This window comes from Salmo salar, chromosome 01, assembly GCF_965601325.2.
Source record: "Salmo salar chromosome 01, fSalSal1, whole genome shotgun sequence".
NCBI lineage: Eukaryota > Metazoa > Chordata > Actinopteri > Salmoniformes > Salmonidae > Salmo > Salmo salar.
The window spans coordinates 182,722,288-182,742,522 of record NC_138291.1 but is presented as its reverse complement, the minus strand read 5'-3'; the positions used below and the strand labels follow the sequence as shown (position 1 = coordinate 182,742,522).

Genomic DNA, 20,235 nt, shown 5'->3' with positions numbered 1-20,235 from the left:
AATACCGTGTGGTTAATACCATGTGGTTAATACCGTGTGGTTAATACCGTGTGGTTAATACAGCGGTTAATACAGTGTGGTTAATACCATGTGGTTAATACCATGTGGTTAATACAGTGTGGTTAATACAGCGGTTAATACCGTGTGGTTAATACCGTGTGGTTAATACCATGTGGTTAATACAGTGTGGTTAATACAGCGGTTAATACAGTGTGGTTAATACCATGTGGTTAATACCATGTGGTTAATACCATATAAGGCAGACAGCCACTATCTCTCCATACCCAACACTATAAGGCAGACAGACACTATCTCTCCATACCCGACACTATAAGGAACATCTGACGGCCGTGGGCTGAACACATGTCCATTCACAAAAACACATCAGCTAAACAGACATTTAGTTCTGAAATCACATTTACATTTTAGTCATTTAGCAGACGCTCTTATCCAGAGCAATTTACAGTGGTGAAAGTATACATTTCATACATTTTTTTTTTCTTCCCGTACTGGTCCCCCATGGGAATCGAACCCACAACCCTGGCGTTGCAAACACTGTGCTCTACCAACTGAGCCACACGGGACGACCACATGGGATCCTCTAATGCTGAGAAATGCACAGTCACAGACCCTGATAGATGGAGGACAGCGTTCACTTTAACCTCATAGTCTGTGCTCATAGGGAACCGGGTGTCCTGTCTGCTGTGTATTTCTGGACCAGAACGAGCCATTAGTCAGAGAATCACTCTAGTGAAGTCACGCATTACAACGCTGTCCTCCATCTTGTTTCTGTTCTGATTGAGGTTACAATTATCCTTAATCTGATGCTTAATTCTCTCTCCACGACCACCTTCTACAACACACACACACACACACACACACACACACACCCTCTACAACACACACACACATACACACACACTCCACGTCCACCCTCTATAACACACACACTCCACGACAACCCTCTATAACACATACACACACACACACACACACTTTGTTGAACGCTGTATACCATGTGCATCCTGTACATACGACTAGTAAAAGGGATTTAACCATGATCCTTTGGTCATCAAGTGTTGTGTTGTTCTGCAGGAGAAAAGGAAAAGACAGTCAGAGATTGAAGACAAGAGGAGACAGCTGGACGATCTGGTGCTGCAGCTCCAACACCTCAAGGTAAACACGTATACACTGAGCTCCAACAGCTCCAACACCTCAAGGTAAACACGTATACACTGAGCTCCAACAGCTCCAACACCTCAAGGTAAACACGTATACACTGAGTTCCAACACCTCAAGGTAAACACGTATACACTGAGCTCCAACAGCTCCAACACCTCAAGGTAAACACGTATACACTGAGCTCCAACACCTCAAGGTAAACATATATACACTGAGTTCCAACACCTCAAGGTAAACACGTATACACTGAGCTCCAACAGCTCCAACACCTCAAGGTAAACACGTATACACTGAGCTCCAACAGCTCAAGGTAAACACGTATACACTGAGCTCCAACAGCTCCAACACCTCAAGGTAAACACATATACACTGAGCTCCAACAGCTCCAACAGCTCAAGGTAAACATATATACACTGAGCTCCAACACCTCAAGGTAAACACGTATACACTGAGCTCCAACAGCTCCAACACCTCAAGGTAAACACATATACACTGAGCTCCAACACCTCAAGGTAAACACATATACACTGAGCTCCAACAGCTCCAACAGCTCAAGGTAAACATATATACACTGAGCTCCAACACCTCAAGGTAAACACGTATACACAGAGCTCCAACAGCTCCAACACCTCAAGGTAAACATATATACACTGAGCTCCAACAGCTCCAACACCTCAAGGTAAACACGTATACACTGAGCTCCAACACCTCAAGGTAAACACATATACACTGAGCTCCAACAGCTCCAACACCTCAAGGTAAACATATATACACTGAGCTCCAACAGCTCCAACACCTCAAGGTAAACACGTATACACTGAGCTCCAACAGCTCCAACACCTCAAGGTAAACACGTATACACTGAGCTCCAACACCTCAAGGTAAACATATATACACTGAGCTCCAACACCTCAAGGTAAACACATATACACTGAGCTCCAACAGCTCCAACACCTCAAGGTAAACATATATACACTGAGCTCCAACACCTCAAGGTAAACACATATACACTGAGCTCCAACAGCTCAAGGTAAACATATATACACTGAGCTCCAACACCTCAAGGTAAACATATATACACTGAGCTCCAACACCTCAAGGTAAACATATATACACTGAGCTCCAACACCTCAAGGTAAACACATATACACTGAGCTCCAACAGCTCCAACAGCTCAAGGTAAACATATATACACTGAGTTCCAACAGCTCCAACACCTCAAGGTAAACATATATACACTGAGCTCCAACAGCTCCAACATCTCAAGGTAAACATATATACACTGAGCTCCAACAGTATTGGGACAGTGACTACGTTTTTGTTGTTTTCACTCGGTACTCCAGCACTTTGGATTTGAAATGATACAATGACTATGAGGTTAAAGTGCAGACTGTCCGATTTAATTTGAGGGTATTTTCATCCTGAACCGCTTGGAATTCACAGCACTTTTTGTACATAGTCTCCCCGCCCCATTTTAGGGGACCAAAAGTATAAGGACAAATTCACTTATGTGTATTAAAGTAGTCAAAAGGTGCTGAAATTTCTAACCGGTTCACCCGATATGAAGGACAATACCTTCACATTACATCGGACAGTCCTCATGGCCATTGTATCATTACATATCCAATGTGCTGGAGTACAGAGACAAAACAAACAAACAAAATGTCTCTGTCCCAATGCTTTTGGAGCTCACTGTAGATGTGTGCGTGTGTGTAGATGTGTGCGTGTGCGTGTGTGTGTGCGCGTGCGAAACATATATGTCACCTACTGTATGTTCTGCTATTATGAGAGAAAGCTAACAAAGGACCAGGATTAGCTGATAGAACTGTACTGCTTGTTCAGTAATGTCATAGTTGTCGAAAGGAGGCGCAGCGGGTAAAGTGCTCATCTTCTTAATTTATTTAAAGAAAACACTTCAACAAAAATAAACATACGACTATAACAGTTCCATAAGGCTCCCAGGCTATACAGAAAATAACCACAAAACACAAGGGAAACAAACCTCAACTAAATATGGCCTCCAATTAGAGACAACGACAACCAGCTGCTTCTAATTGGAGGTCCTACCAAAAACCCAACATAGAAATAGAAAACTAGATTTAAACATAGAAATAGAAAACATAGAACCTAAACCAAAAACACTCCCTGCCCTGACCAAACTACAATGACGAATAACCCATTTTACTGGTCAGGACGTGACAACTAAACTACAACCAGGCCGGACTTCAAACATGCTGATTTTTATAGTGCTTTCTGAAAGTATTCTTACCTCTTGACTTATTTCACATTCTGTTGTGTTACAACCTGAATTCAAAATTAATTTAATAGATGTTTTTTCTCACCCATCTACAAACTATACCCCATAATGATAAAGTGAGAACATGTTTTTAGAAATATTTGCAAATTTATTGAAAATGAAATACATAAACATCAAATTTACATAATTATTCACACCCCTTAGTGAATACATGTTAGATTCACCTTTGGCAGTGATTACAGCTGTGAGTCTTTCTGGGTAAATCTCTAAGAGCTTTCCACACCTGGATTGTAAAATATTTATTTTTAAATGCTTCAAGCTCCGTAAAGTTGGTTGTTGATCAGTGCTAGACATCCGTTTTCAATTCTTGCCATTTTGATTTTTGAGCAAAAACTCTAACTAGACCAATCAAGAGCATTCATTGTAAGCAACTCCAGTGTTTAAGAATATTTTCCTGCTGTAAAGTGAATTTGTCTCCCAGTGTCTGTTGGAAATTTTGTTTATTTTATCCTAAGAAACTCCCAAGTCCATGCTGATGACAAGCATACCCATAACATGATGCAGCCACCACCATGCTTGAAAATATGAAGAGATGTGTGATGTGTTGTGTTGGATTTGCCCCAAACATAACGCTTTGTATTCAGGACAGAAAGTTAATTTCTTTGCTGCAGTTTTTTGCAGATTTAATTTCATGCCTTGTTGCAAACAGGATGCATGTTTTGGAAAATATTTATTCTGTTCCTTCTTTCATTCTGTCAGTATTCTCCTATCCCAGCCATTCAACTCTGTAACTGTTTTAAAATGACAATTGAGCAGTTTCCTTCCTCTCCGGCAACTGAGTAAGGAAGGACGCCTCTATCTTTGTAGTGACCGGCTGTATTGATACACCATCCAAAGGGTAATTAATAACTTCACCATGCTTAAAGAGATATTCAATGTCATTCTTTTTTTTTTTACCCATCGTGCCCTTCTTAATGAGGCATTGAAACCTCCCTAGTCTTTGTGGTTGAATCTCTGATTGAAATTCACTGATTGACTAAGGGACCTTACAGATAATTGTATGTGTGTGGTACAGAGATGAGGTAGTCATTAAAACATATAGTTAAACACTATTATTTCATACAGTGAGTCCATGCAACTTATTATGTGACTTGTTAAGCACATTTAGGCTTGCCATAACAAAGGGGTTGAATACTTGACTCCAGACATTTTTACTTTGACATTATTTATTTAACTAGGCAAGTCAGTTAAGAACAAATTCTTATTTTCAATGACGGCCTAGGAACAGTGGGTTAACTGCCTTGTTCAGGGGCAGAACAAAAGTTTTTCACCTTATCAGCTCAGAGATTTGATCTTGCAACCTTTCGGTTACTAGTCCAACGCTCTAACCACTAGGCTACCTGCTGCCCCACTAGGCTACCTTCCCCCATTATGGGGTATTGTATGTAGGCCAGTGACAAAACATCTCAATTTATTCTGTAAGACAACAAAATGTGGAAAAAGGCAAGGGGTGTGAATAGGTTCTGAAGACACTGTATGGCATTTGATCAGAACCCAGATTTCCCATAGATAGAGAGGCAGTTAGAACCCAGATTTCCCACAGATAGAGAGGCAGTTAGAACCCAGATTTCCCACAGATAGAGAGGCAGTTAGAACCCAGATTTCCCACAGATAGAGAGGCAGTTAGAACCCAGATTTCCCACAGATAGAGAGGCAGTTAGAACCCAGATTTCCCACAGATAGAGAGGCAGTCAGAACACAGATTTCCCAGAGATAGAGAGGCAGTCAGAACACAGATTTCCCAGAGATAGAGAGGCAGTAAGAACCCATATTTCCCATAGATAGAGAGGCAGTAAGAACCTAGATTTCCCACAGTTGGAGAGGCAGTCAGAACCCATATTTCCCATAGATAGAGGCAGTCAGAACCCAGATTTCCCACAGATAGAGAGGCAGTCAGAACACAGATTTCCCATAGATAGAGGCAGTCAGAACCCATATTTCCCAGAGATAGAGGCAGTCAGAAGCCAGATTTCCCAGAGATAGAGAGGCAGTCAGAACCCATATTTCCCACAGATAGAGAGGCAGTCAGAACACAGAGGAGTTTCTCTCATTCCAGTCCTGTTAACACTTCACACTCAGAGCTGACTGTGGATAAATCCCAAATGGTTCCCTATTTACTAGTGTCTATAGTGCATTACTTTCAGCCAGAGCCCTGGGGGCCCTGGTCAACACTAGTGCACTATAGCGAATACGTTTGCCATTCGGGACTGAGCTTGTCTTATCAGATGCCCAGCGCTTGGTTACCGTGCAGGAGATCGTATATTACCCTGTTGCAAAAGAGCCCAACATTTAATGGAAATTACTTCTCAAATAATCAAATTCAGCTGCACTTGAAGAGAGTCTGTCAACAAACCCTCTGAGATTTAGTCAGTGTGATAAACCCTCGACTATTACAACATCAGCTCTGTGGGCGAGACAGAATAAACACAGAGAGAGAGAGAGAGATTTACACAAAGAAGAGTTTCTCCGGAGATAAACCAGCCTGCTTAGCTCCTCTCAGCCTCTCTCTTCAGTGAGTTTACGTAATGAACTAAATCAACCGAGAAGAGTGAGTGAGTGAGTGAGTGAGTGAGTGAGTGAGTGAGTGAGTGAGTGAGTGAGTGAGATTATAGGATATTCACCATTCTGATTGAGGTTGGAGTGAATGTTGAATTTGATCCATTTGTCTCCATCCGTAGACCAGGAATCAGGTTGATGCCAAACAGTCAACAAGCTAATATGCGACGGGGGGGGAAACAGGCTTGTCAATCTGGGCTCATAATGTGGATCTTCTGAATGATTCTCCTCACACTGTCTCTTGTGTCCAGTCTTAAACCATGATAAATGTTAATGTTAGCCTTTACGGTATTAATATTATGATTGTTATGTTATAGGCCTTTAATATATTCTCCCTCTTGTCTCTCACCTTCAGTCTAAAGCCATGAGAGAGCGCTGGCTCCTACAAGGCACGCCCCCTGGAACTAACGATGAAGACGATGGACGAAGACGACAGCTGGAGAAGGACGAAGAGCAGGGGAAGAGACTGGGGGACACTATTCACAGGTACACACAGACACAGGAACTGACAGGGGGACACTATTCACAGGTACACACATAGGAAGGAAACTGACTGGGGGACACTATTCACAGGTACACACATAGGAAGGAACTGACTGGGGGACACTATTCACAGGTACACACATAGGAAGGGAACTGACTGGGGGACACTATTCACAGGTACACACATAGGAAGGAAACTGACTGGGGGACACTATTCACAGGTACACACATAGGAAGGAACTGACTGGGGGACACTATTCACAGGTACACACATACACAGGAACTGACTGGGGGACACTATTCACAGGTACACACATAGGAAGGAAACTGACAGGGGGACACTATTCACAGGTACACACATACACAGGAACTGACAGGGGGACACTATTCACAGGTACACACATAGGAAGGAAACTGACTGGGGGACACTATTCACAGGTACACACATAGGAAGGAACTGACTGGGGGACACTATTCACAGGTACACACATAGGAAGGAACTGACTGGGGGACACTATTCACAGGTACACACATAGGAAGGAAACTGACTGGGGGACACTATTCACAGGTACACACATACACAGGAACTGACTGGGGGACACTATTCACAGGTACACACATACACAGGAACTGACTGGGGGACACTATTCACAGGTACACACATAGGAAGGAAACTGACTGGGGGACACTATTCACAGGTACACACATAGGAAGGAAACTGACTGGGGGACACTATTCACAGGTACACACATAGGAAGGAACTGACTGGGGGACACTATTCACAGGTACACACATAGGAAGGAACTGACTGGGGGACACTATTCACAGGTACACACATAGGAAGGAACTGACTGGGGGACACTATTCACAGGTACACACATAGGAAGGAAACTGACTGGGGGACACTATTCACAGGTACACACATACACAGGAACTGACTGGGGGACACTATTCACAGGTACACACATAGGAAGGAAACTGACTGGGGGACACTATTCACAGGTACACACATACACAGGAACTGACTGGGGGACACTATTCACAGGTACACACATACACAGGAACTGACTGGGGGACACTATTCACAGGTACACACATACATAGGAAGTAACTGATAACACATGGAAATTACTGTTGCTGAACACCATTGACGGTTGCACTCATACATGCAGTGTTGATTTCGTTCAGTATAGATCAAATGTAATATCCTGTAGGCCTCTATCATAGCTGTCATGTAGATGGATCTGAACACAGAAACATCATTTCTGATCCTGAGAGTCCTGATTCGTTTAGCTTCTAATTAACACATCTTCAAGGACCTGTTGGTCTCCCTCTCTCTCTCTCTCTTCCTCTCTCGTGTTTTCTCTTGCTCTTGCGCACTCTCTCGTGCTCTCTCGTTGTCTGTGTGTGTGTGTGTGTGTGTGTTGTCTCCGTTGGTCTGTTCAGCTCATCACAGTCAGTTTCTTCCTCCAACTTCAAAACACCTGGATATCTGAGGTCAGTTTTTTTCCTTACCAGCGATCAGAGCCATTTCATAAGCCTACATCAGGGTCGTGTTCACTAGGAATGAAACGGAAGAAAACTAGCTTGTTTTCTTATTCCATTTTCCTACTATGATCCAGCAGTATGAGAGGAGATGGCCTCTAGCCATACGGACAATGGGAAGACAGATTTAGGACCAGGACAATGGGAAGACAGATTTAGGACCAGGACAATGGGAAGACAGATTTAGGACCAGGACAATGGGAAGACAGATTTAGGACCAGGACAATGGGAAGACAGATTTAGGACCAGGACAATGGGAAGACAGATTTAGGACCAGGACAATGGGAAGACAGATTTAGGACCAGGACAATGGGAAGACAGATTTAGGACCAAGACAATGGGAAAACAGGATCTGTTGTCTCCAGAATGGCTCAGCTGTCTCCCGCCATTTCATGCACATTCATTGTTTCATTGTGTGAATTTGTTTGCCTTTTATTTTGACCAGTTCCCCATTACATATGTCACCAGTAGTAAATGTACTGTTAATCCCTGTCATTTGGTTACATGAATTTATCTTAATGCAGGTATTACTAATTAGGCCTTTAGCTATTTAACTTTTTCATTCGCTGAGTGGAAACGTTGTTCGCAGCGTTCACAACCTGCTACACTTGTGAGAAATAAGTTTGGGTTTATTTCATAACCATCATTTACAAGTTTTGTCATTTTTTTTTATTGTTTTTTGTTTGGAGTGCTCCATGTGAGGAATGAGCATGGGTCTGGTTTCTCTGTCCTGATAATGTTGAGGGAGCATGGGTCTGGTTTCTCTGTCCTGATACCGTTGAGGGAGCATGGGCCTGGTTTCTCTGTCCTGATACCGTTGGGGGAGCATGGGCCTGGTTTCTCTGTCCTGATACCGTTGGGGGAGCATGGGCCTGGTTTCTCTGTCCTGATAACGTTGAGGGAGAGTGTGTGCCTGAGCAACCGTAGAAGTAGCCTACCTGGCCTGCTGCACAGAAATTAAGGAATGCTTTTTTTAAATTAACATCCATTGTGAATGAGAATACATTAAAACTATAGTTCCTCACAGTAGTCTATTTGAAAAATCTTTCAAACAATCTCCCCCTCGATAATCACCTTCCTCGGTGTGAAAGAGCAATGGAAGATTTATGCCTACTGCTGCATTGGCCTATAGGCTATGAGTTCCATGAGCTCATTTCTTTCTGATCTCGCATTAGTTGACTTTTAACTTTTAGATTTGTATCATTTTTTAATTCAGATTTTTATGATTAACCACGTGACAATGATTTTAAGAAATGAAAAAACGTTATTATTGAAGTGAAACTGTTCCATCAAAATGTGCATATGAAAATCATAACTGGCACGCAGAACAGTAGAAATGGTAGGATAAATTGTTAACTTCCTCAAACTTGAAAATCACGTGCTGCCTATGAAGTCTTTATCAAACAATTGTCTCCATGTTTCCATGGTCGGATTTTGCCTATAAGCTACTTTGAAGCAAGGTAAGACATACCTCATAATGTGAAATAAAACATTCAGGTTTCAAACAATTAAGAACGTTTTCAGAATGCCTCCGGCTCACATTGTAAAGTGGTGGGTGATGCGCTGATATCCGGTTGCCTTGAACAGTGAAGGGAAGCGTGCATCAACTACCAGTTCAGAAATAAAAAATAGTCAACTCAGCAAAAAATGAAACGTCCCATTTTCAGGACCCTGTCTTTCAAATATAATTTGTAAAAAATCCAAATAATTTCACAGATCTTCATTGTAAAGAGTTTAAACACTGTGGAACGGTCGTTAAGACACTAACAGCTTACAGACGGTAGGCAATTAAGGTCACAGTTATGAAAGCTTAGGACACTAAAGAGGCCTTTCTACTGACTCTGACTCAAATTGAAAGATTCCCAGGGTCCCTGCTCATCTGTGTGAACGTGCCTTAGGCATGCTGCAAGGAGGCATGAGGACTACAGATGGGGCCAGGGCAATACATTGCAATGCCCGTACAGTGAGACGCCTAAGATAGGGCTACAGGGAGACAGGACGGACAGCTGATCGTCCTCGCAGTGGCAAACCACGTGTAACAACACCTGCACAGGATCAGTACATCCGAACATCACACCTGTGGGACAGGTACAGGATGGCAACAATAAACTGCCCAAATTACACCAGGAATGCACAATCCATCCATCAGTGCTCAGACTGTCCGCAATAGGCTGAGAGAGGCTAGAATAAGGGAGAGTTGTGTGGAAGGTAGAGTTGTGTGGAAGGTAGAGTTGTGTGGAAGAGAGAGATGTGTGGAAGGGAAAGATGTGTGGAAGGGAGAGATGTGTGGAAGGGAGAGATGTGTGGAAGGTAGAGATGTGTGGAAGATAGAGATGTGTGGAAGGGAGAGATGTGTGGAAGGTAGAGATGTGTGGAAGATAGAGATGTGTGGAAAGTAGAGATGTGTGGAAGGTAGAGATGTGTGGAAGATAGAGATGTGTGGAAGGTAGAGACGTGTGGAAAGTAGAGATGTGTGGAAGGGAGAAATGTGTGGAAGGTAGAGATGTGTGGAAGGTAGAGATGTGTGGACCACAACATGGGTAAGGTGACTATATACAGGGTCAGTTCCAGTTCCATATTAACAGTGTACAGGGATACTGGAGTGATGGAGGTAGATATGTATAGGGGGAAGGAGACAGGGATACTGGAGTGATGGAGGTAGATATGTATAGGGGGAAGGAGACAGGGATACTGGAGTGATGGAGGAAGATATGTATAGGGGGAAGGAGACAGGGATACTGGAGTGATGGAGGTAGATATGTATAGGGGGAAGGAGACAGGGATACTGGAGTGATGGAGGTAGATATGTATAGGGGACAGGGATATTGGAGTGATGGAGGTAGATATGTATAGGGGGAAGGAGACAGGGATACTGGAGTGATGGAGGTAGATATGTATAGGGGGAAGGGGACAGGGATACTGGAGTGATGGAGGTAGATATGTATAGGGGAAGGGGACAGGGATACTGGAGTGATGGAGGTAGATGTGTATAGGGGGAAGGTGACTAGGCAACAGGATATATGATAAACAGAGTAATAGCAGCGTATGATAATTGTGAGTGTTTGTAGAGTCAATTTAAATGTTATGTCTGTGTGAGCAAATTAAGTCAAATCAAATCAAATTTTATTTGTCACCTACACATGGTTAGCAGATGTTAATACAAGCGTAGTGAAATGCTTGTGCTTCTAGTTCCGACCGTGCAGTAATATCTAACAAGTAATCTAACCATTTCACAACGACTACCTTGTACACACAAGTGTAAAGGAATGAATAAGAATATGTACATATAAATATATGGATGAGTGATGGCCGTGTGGCATAGGCAAGATGCAGTGGATGGTATAGAGTACAGTATATACATATGAGATGAGTAATGTAGGGTATGTAAACATTATATAAAGTGGTATTGTTTAAAGTGGCTAGTGATACATTTATTACATCAATTTTTCCATTATTAAAGTGGCTGGAGTTGAGTCAGTATGTTGGCAGCAGCCACTCTATGTTAGTGATGGCTGTTTAACAGTCTGATGGCCTTGAGATAGAAGCTGTTTTTCAGTCTCTCGGTCCCAGCTTTGATGCACCTGTACTGACCTCGCCTTCTGGATGATAGCGGGGTGAACAGGCAGTGGCTCGGGTGGTTGATGTCCTTGATGATCTTTTTGGCCTTCCTGTGACATCGGGTGCTGTAGATGTCCTGGAGGGCAGGTAGTTTGCCCCCAGTGATGCGTTGTGCAGACCTCACTAAGTGTGTGTGTGTGTGTGTGTGTGTGTGTGTGTGTGTGTGTGTGTGTGTGTGTGTGTGTGTGTGTGTGTGTGTGTGTGTGTGTGTGTGTGTGTGTGTGTGTGTACTTTCCCAAAAGAAAGATAGAATCTCACTACAATACATTTTAATAGAAAGTTACCAAACATAGATAAGATCTTGTTACCATGGAAAGGTAAATAGCTGACTATTAGTGGAAAAATAATCCTGATTCACTCTTCAGTCATATCACAGTTTGCCTATTTACTTATGGCCTTCCCTACACCTAACAACTTGTTTTTAACATTTTATGAGCAAAAAATATTCCACTTTATTTGGAACGGCAAGCCAGACTAAATTAAACAGGCCTATTTATATAATGATTACGAATTTGGAGGGCAGAAATGATTAAATATGAAAGCGTTAGACCTCACTAAAGGCTTCAGTCACAAAAATTATACTTAAATCTGAAATGGTTCTCTAGCAGATCAGTAAGAATGCCTCACCCCATGTTCAATAATGGTCTTTTTCCCTTTATTCAGATTACAACCTCTCCCTTTACTCAGATTACAACCTCTCCCTTTACTCAGATTACAACCTCTCCCTTTACTCAGATTACAACCTCTCCCTTTACTCAGATTACAACCTCTCCCTTTACTCAGATTACAACCTCTCCCTTTACTCAGATTACAACCTCTCCCTTTATTCAGATTACAACCTCTCCCTTTACTCAGATTACAACCTCTCCCTTTACTCAGATTACAACCTCTCCCTCTATCAGATTACGACCTCTCTCTCTATCAGATTACGACCTCTCCCTTTATTCAGATTACAACCTCTCCCTTTATTCAGATTACAATCTCTCCCTTTACTCAGATTACAACCTCTCCCTCTATCAGATTACGACCTCTCCCTTTATTCAGATTACAACCTCTCTCTGTATTCAGATTACAACCTCTCCCTCTATCAGATTACAACCTCTCCCTTTATTCAGATTACAACCTCTCCCTGTATTCAGATTACGACCTCTCCCTTTGTTCAGATTATAACCTCTCCCTTTATTCAGATTACAACCTCTCCCTTTGTTCAGATTATAACCTCTCCCTTTGTTCAGATTACAACCTCTCCCTTTATTCAGATTACGACCTCTCCCTTTATTCAGATTACAACCTCTCCTTTTATTCAGATTACAACCTCTCCCTTTATTCAGATTACAACCTCTCCCTTTATTCAGATTACAATCTCTCCCTGTATTCAGATTACAACCTCTCCCTTTATTCAGATTACAAACTCTCCCTCTATCAGATTACGACCTCTCCCTTTATTCAGATTACAACCTCTCCCTGTATTCAGATTACAACCTCTCCCTTTGTTCAGATTACAACCTCTCCCTTTATTCAGATTAAAACCTCTCCCTTTGTTCAGATTACGACCTCTCCCTTTGTTCAGATTACAACCTCTCCCTGTATTCAGATTACAACCTCTCCCTTTGTTCAGATTACAACCTCTCCCTTTATTCAGATTAAAACCTCTCCCTTTGTTCAGATTACGACCTCTCCCTTTATTCAGATTACAACCTCTCCCTTTGTTCAGATTATAACCTCTCCCTTTGTTCAGATTATAACCTCTCCCTTTGTTCAGATTACGACCTCTCCCTTTGTTCAGATTACGACCTCTCCCTTTGTTCAGATTATAACCTCTCCCTTTGTTCAGATTACAACCTCTCCCTTTATGCAGATTACGATCTCTCCCTTTATTCAGATTACAACCTCTCCCTTTGTTCAGATTACAACCTCTCCCTTTATTCAGATTACAACCTCTCCCTTTATTCAGATTACGACCTCTTCCTTTATGCAGATTACAACCTCTCACTTTCGGTTATTTGAAAATGAAATAATCTCCAAAATATCGCTATATTTAAAAGAAGCCATAGAAAGCTGGTCGTAATTTCAATTTAATCCCCCAGAAAAGACAGAACAAATAATTCAAGACATGTTATGATAAAACTCAAATATACTAATTGCAAAAAAAAATAAACATTATTTTAGAAGAAGACAAAACGGTAATATTTTTGTAAATGGTATCATAAATAGGACTGGTGGAGTTACAATACAGTGCCTTCGAAAAGTATTCAGACCCCTTGTCTTTAGTCACATTTTGTTACGTTACAGCCTTTTACTAAAACTGATTAAATTAATATTTTCCTCATTAATCTACACACAATACCCCATAATGACATCACAATACCCCATAATGACATCACAATACCCCATAATGACATCACAATACCCCATAATGACATCACAATACCCCATAATGACATCACAATACCCCATAATGACAAATCGAAAACAGGTTTTTAGACATTTTAGCAAATGTATTAAAAGTAAAAAACAGAAAAACCTTATTTACGTATTCAGACACTTTGCTATGAGACTCGAAATTGAACTCAGGTGCATCATGTTTCCATTGATCATCCTTGAGATGTTTCTACAAATTGATTGGAGTCCACCTGTGGTAAATTCTATTGATTGGACATGATTTGGAAAGGAACACACCTGTCTATATAAGGTCCCACAGTTGTCAGAGCGAAAACCAAGTGATGAGGTCGAAGGAATTGTCAATAGCGCTCCGAGACAGGATTGCGTTGAGGCACAGATCTGGGGAAGGGTACCACAACATTTCTGCAGCATTGAAGGTCTCCAAAAACACATTGGCCTCCGTCATTCTTAAATGGAAGAAGGTTGGAACCACCAAGACTCTTCCTAGAGCTGGCCACCAGGCCCTAACTGAGCAATCAGGGGAGAAAGGACTAAATCTGGGAAGTGACCAAGTACCTGATGGTCACTTTGAAAGAGCTCCAGAGATCATCTGTAGAGATGGGAGAACCTTCCAGAAGGACAACCATCTCCACAGCACTCCACCAATCAGGTCTTTATGGTAGAGTGGCCAGACGGAAGCCGCTCCTCAGTAAAAGGCACCAGGCAGACCGCTTGAAGTTTGCCAAAAGGCACCTAAAGGACTCTCAGACCATGATGAACAAGATTCTCTGGTCTGATGAAACCAAGATTGTTCTAGCGGTATCCTCAGTGTTCTAGCTATATCCTATCAGTGTTCTAGCTATATCCTCAGTGTTCTAGCTGTATCCTCAGTGTTCTAGCTGTATCCTCAGTGTTCTAGCTGTATCCTCAGTGTTCTAGCGGTATCCTCAGTGTTCTAGCTGTATCCTATCAGTGTTCTAGCTGTATCCTCAGTGTTCTAGCTGTATCCTCAGTGTTCTAGCTGTATCCTCAGTGTTCTAGCTATATCCTCAGTGTTCTTGCTGTATCCTCAGTGTTCTTGCTGTATCCTCAGTGTTCTAGCTGTATCCTCAGTGTTCTAGCTGTATCCTCAGTGTTCTAGCTATATCCTCAGTGTTCTAGCTGTATCCTCAGTGTTCTAGCTGTATCCTCAGTGTTCTAGCTATATCCTCAGTGTTCTAGCTATATCCTATCAGTGTTCTAGCTATATCCTCAGTGTTCTAGCTGTATCCTCTCAGTGTTCTAGCTGTATCCTCTCAGTGTTCTAGCTGTATCCTCTCAGTGTTCTAGCTGTATCCTCTCAGTGTTCTAGCTGTGTCATCACATTGTTCTAGCTATAAACTCAGTGTTCTAGCTGCATACCTTGTGTTCTAGATGTATCCTCAGCATTCTAGATGTACTGTGTTCTAGCTATAATCTCAGTGTTCTAGATGTACTCACAGTGTTCTAGCTGTATAATCTCAGTGTTCTAGCTGTATCCTCTCAGTGTTCTAGCTGTATCCTCTCAGTGTTCTAGCTGTGTCCTCTCAGTGTTCTAGCTGTATCCTCTCAGTGTTCTAGCTGTATCCTCAGCATTCTAGATGTACTGTGTTCTAGCTATAATCTCAGTGTTCTAGATGTACTCACAGTGTTCTAGCTGTATAATCTCAGTGTTCTAGCTGTATCCTCTCAGTGTTCTAGCTGTGTCCTCTCAGTGTTCTAGCTGTATCATCAGAGTGTTCTTGCTGTATCCTCAGTGTTCTAGCTGTATCCTCTCAGTGTTCTAGCTATCCTCTCAGTGTTCTAGCTGTATCCTCAGTGTTCTAGATGTACTCTCAGTGTTCTAGCTATATCCTCAGTGTTCTAGATGTACTGTGTTCTAGCTATAATCTCAGAGTTCTAGATGTACTGTGTTCTAGCTATAATCTCAGAGTTCTAGATGTACTCACAGTGTTCTAGCTATATCCTCTCAGTGTTCTTGCTGTATCCTCTCAGTGTTCTAGCTGTATCCTCTCAGTGTTCTAGCTGTATCCTCTCAGTGTTCTAGCTGTATCCTCTCAGTGTTCTAGCTGTATCCTCAGTGTTCTAGCTATGCTCTCAGTGTTCCAGTTAAAGACACACTAAATACACAATGTGACACTGCTTATTGAGGTGGTTTCTCTCTGCAGACCTTTCTAATCAGGCTTCTCACAGGAAGCTTTGTGGTCCTCTCTCCATCTGACTGGTTTGACTAGTCATCGGTGCTCAAGTGCTTCTGAGTAGCAGTAGTTACCAGTTACACCACTAGAGAGCAGCAGAGGCCGTCTATCTCCTGTCAGTCTCTGATGGCTGGTGAACGTGAGACGGGGAAAAGGTTATACAGTGGGTTTACATCAATTCTCTGTCTCTGTCTCTGTCTCTGTCTCTGTCTCTGTTTCTGTCTCTGTCTCTGTTGCTGTTTTTGTCTCTGTATACCATTATTCACAAATATACTGCAGATACATTCAGTGTTGATCTTAGAAGCATAAGGAACGGAAGCATCTATTGTAAAGCATTTCCTCTTGGATTGGATGTGAATGGGGACAGGGCTGAAGCGGGCTGGGTGACGCCCTGGGCCAGAGCTAATGAGAAGCATCCATGGTAGAGCTGCACTAATGCCCTGGACCAGAGCTAGTGAGAAGCATACATGGTAGAGCTGCACTAATGCCCTGGACCAGAGCTAGTGAGAAGCATCCATGGTAGAGCTGCACTAACGCCCTGGACCAGAGCTAATGAGAAGCATCCATGGTAGAGCTGCACTAACGCCCTGGACCAGAGCTAATGAGAAGCATCCATGGTAGAGCTGCACTAACGCCCTGGACCAGAGCTAATGAGAAGCATCCATGGTAGAGCCTTCAAGCTGAAGAGACTAAATATATATCTAGTCAGATATCTAGTCATTTGGAAAGGGATCGGGCTGAAGGTCTTGGCTGAGACCTCTCATCGGGCTGAAGGTCTTGGCTGAGACCTCTCATCGAGCTGAAGGTCTTGGCTGAGACCTCTCATCGGGCTGAAGGTCTTGGCTGAGACCTCTCATCGGGCTGAAGGTCTTGGCTGAGACCTCTCATCGGGCTGAAGGTCTTGGCTGAGACCTCTCATCGGGCTGAAGGTCTTGGCTGAGACCTCTCATCGGGCTGAAGGTCTTGGCTGAGACCTCTCATCGCGCTGAAGGTCTTGGCTGAGACCTCTCATCGGCTGAAGGTCTTGGCTGAGACCTCTCATCGGGCTGAAGGTCTTGGCTGAGACCTCTCATCGGGCTGAAGGTCTTGGCTGAGACCTCTGATCGCCCTTGTACAAACCCATCAGGCTTCATTGTCTTCTTGTCATGTACCAGGGACAAACATGATGTAAGACAGAGAGACAGGTGTAATGACAGACAAGACAGAGAGACAGGTGTAATGGCAGACAAGACAGAGAGACAGGTGTAATGGCAGACAAGACAGAGAGACAGGTGTAATGGCAGACAAGACAGCTGATATGGGTAATGTCCTATATGGCACCCTATGCCCTATATAGTGCACTACTTTTCACCATGGCCCACAGTGCAGATATCATATTAACCCTGGCCACCACATCACAATACAGCACCGTGGAGAAAGTTCACGGCCTACAACCCACAACAACCTCCCCTTCAGACTAGATATCAACAAGCCAATCGATGTCAAGTAGCTGAGACAATAGTCTATTCTCCACTATTCACGATTTAGTGTGGAATGAGTGTTGATATCGTGGGAAGCGTCCTTTGTCTTTGTTATGTCTGACCATGGAACCTCAGAGGTGTTCTAGAACCTCCAGGACTAAACAATGGCAGGAAATGACCAGGGAGGAGGCAGAGCGGATTCCTCCGAACGCTGCTTCCTGATTGGCTGTCAGCATTAAGAATTACCCAGATCCAGGTCCTCTGGGAAATCTGGAATGTGTGTGTGTGTGTGTGTGTGTGTGTGTGTGTGTGTTGCATGCTAAAAGGATTTTCCTGCTCAGTTCAGATTAATTACATTCAAGGTTCTGTAGAGTTATAGGAACAGCTAAAATAAAGACCATGAACTTCATCAAGAGTTTTCAACATGACAGTACAGATACAATCACTCACCTGCATAGTATACACATTATATACACATTATATACACATTATATACACCCTGCATATATACACAGTATATACACCCTGCATATATACACAGTATATACACCCTGCATATATACACAGTATATACACATTATATACACAGTATATACACCCTGAATATATACACATTATATAGACCCTGCATATGTACACATTATATACACCCTGCATTTATACACATTATATACACCCTGCATATATACACATTATATACACATTATACACCCTGCATATATACACATTATATACACCCTGCATATATACACATTATATACACATTATATACACATTATATACACAGTATATACACCCTGCACATATACACATTATATACACATTATACACACCCTGCATATATACACAGTATATACACCCTGCATATATACACATTATATACACATTATACACACCCTGCATATATACACAGTATATACACCCTGCATATACACATTATATATACAGTATATACACCCTGCATATATACACAGTATATACACCCTGCATATACACATTATATACACAGTATATACACCCTGCATATATACACAGTATATACACCCTGCATATACACATTATATATACTGTATATACACCCTGCATATATACACAGTATATACACCCTGCATATACACATTATATACACAGTATATACACCCTGCATATATACACAGTATATACACCCTGCATATACACATTATATACACAGTATATACACCCTGCATATATACACATTATATACACGCTGCATATATACACATTATATACACATTATACACACCCTGCATATATACACATTATATACACGCTGCATATATACACATTATATACACATTATACACACCCTGCATATATACACATTATATACACATTATATACACCCTGCATATATACACATTATATACACATTATATACACATTATATAAAAACCCTGCATGTCGATCTGAGCTGTCTCAGTCTACTGGACTCCATCCCAGTCTGAACAGAAGACTACTGGACTCCATCCCAGTCTGAACAGGTAGAAGTCTACTGGACTCCATCCCAGTCTGAACAGGTAGAAGTCTACTGGACTCCATCCCAGTCTGAACAGAAGTCTACTGGACTCCATCCCAGTCTGAACAGGTAGAAGTCTACTGGACTCCATCCCAGTCTGAACAGAAGACTACTGGACTCCATCCCAGTCTGAACAGGTAGAAGACTACTGGACTCCATCCCAGTCTGAACAGGTAGAAGTCTACTGGACTCCATCCCAGTCTGAACAGAAGTCTACTGGACTCCATCCCAGTCTGAACAGAAGACTACTGGACTCCATCCCAGTCTGAACAGGTAGAAGTCTACTGGACTCCATCCCAGTCTGAACAGAAGTCTACTGGACTCCATCCCAGTCTGAACAGGTAGAAGTCTACTGGACTCCATCCCAGTCTGAACAGGTAGAAGTCTACTGGACTCCATCCCAGTCTGAACAGGTAGAAGTCTACTGGACTCCATCCCAGTCTGAACAGGTAGAAGTCTACTGGACTCCATCCCAGTCTGAACAGAAGTCTACTGGACTCCATCCCAGTCTGAACAGGTAGAAGTCTACTGGACTCCATCCCAGTCTGAACAGGTAGAAGTCTACTGGACTCCATCCCAGTCTGAACAGGTAGAAGTCTACTGGACTCCATCCCAGTCTGAACAGAAGTCTACTGGACTCCATCCCAGTCTGAACAGGTAGAAGTCTACTGGACTCCATCCCAGTCTGAACAGGTAGAAGTCTACTGGACTCCATCCCAGTCTGAACAGGTAGAAGTCTACTGGACTCCATCCCAGTCTGAACAGGTAGAAGTCTACTGGACTCTATCCCAGTCTGAACAGGTAGAAGTTTGGATAGTGACTCTGGTTGGTGTCAAGCTTTGCCACCTCTAACTCTGGCATCGCACCAATGTCTCAGTGACTACACGTGTCTCAGTGACTACACACACACACACACACACACACACACACACACACACA

At 42.6% G+C, this 20,235-nt stretch overlaps 1 protein-coding gene across 1 annotated transcript in view; it reads left to right on the top strand.

Moving 5' to 3' along the window:
* The first annotated feature begins 602 nt into the window (after positions 1-602).
* The window catches only part of LOC106572488 (paralemmin-1), a 38,299-nt gene continuing 18,666 nt past the window's right edge, over positions 603-20,235 (top strand). Inside the window, exons 1-2 of the mRNA XM_082957065.1 lie at positions 603-1,176; positions 6,411-6,541. Of these exons, the coding sequence (XP_082813191.1) occupies positions 6,420-6,541 (122 nt within the window). The 5' untranslated portion in view covers positions 603-1,176; positions 6,411-6,419. The remainder of the gene's footprint in view (positions 1,177-6,410; positions 6,542-20,235) is intronic.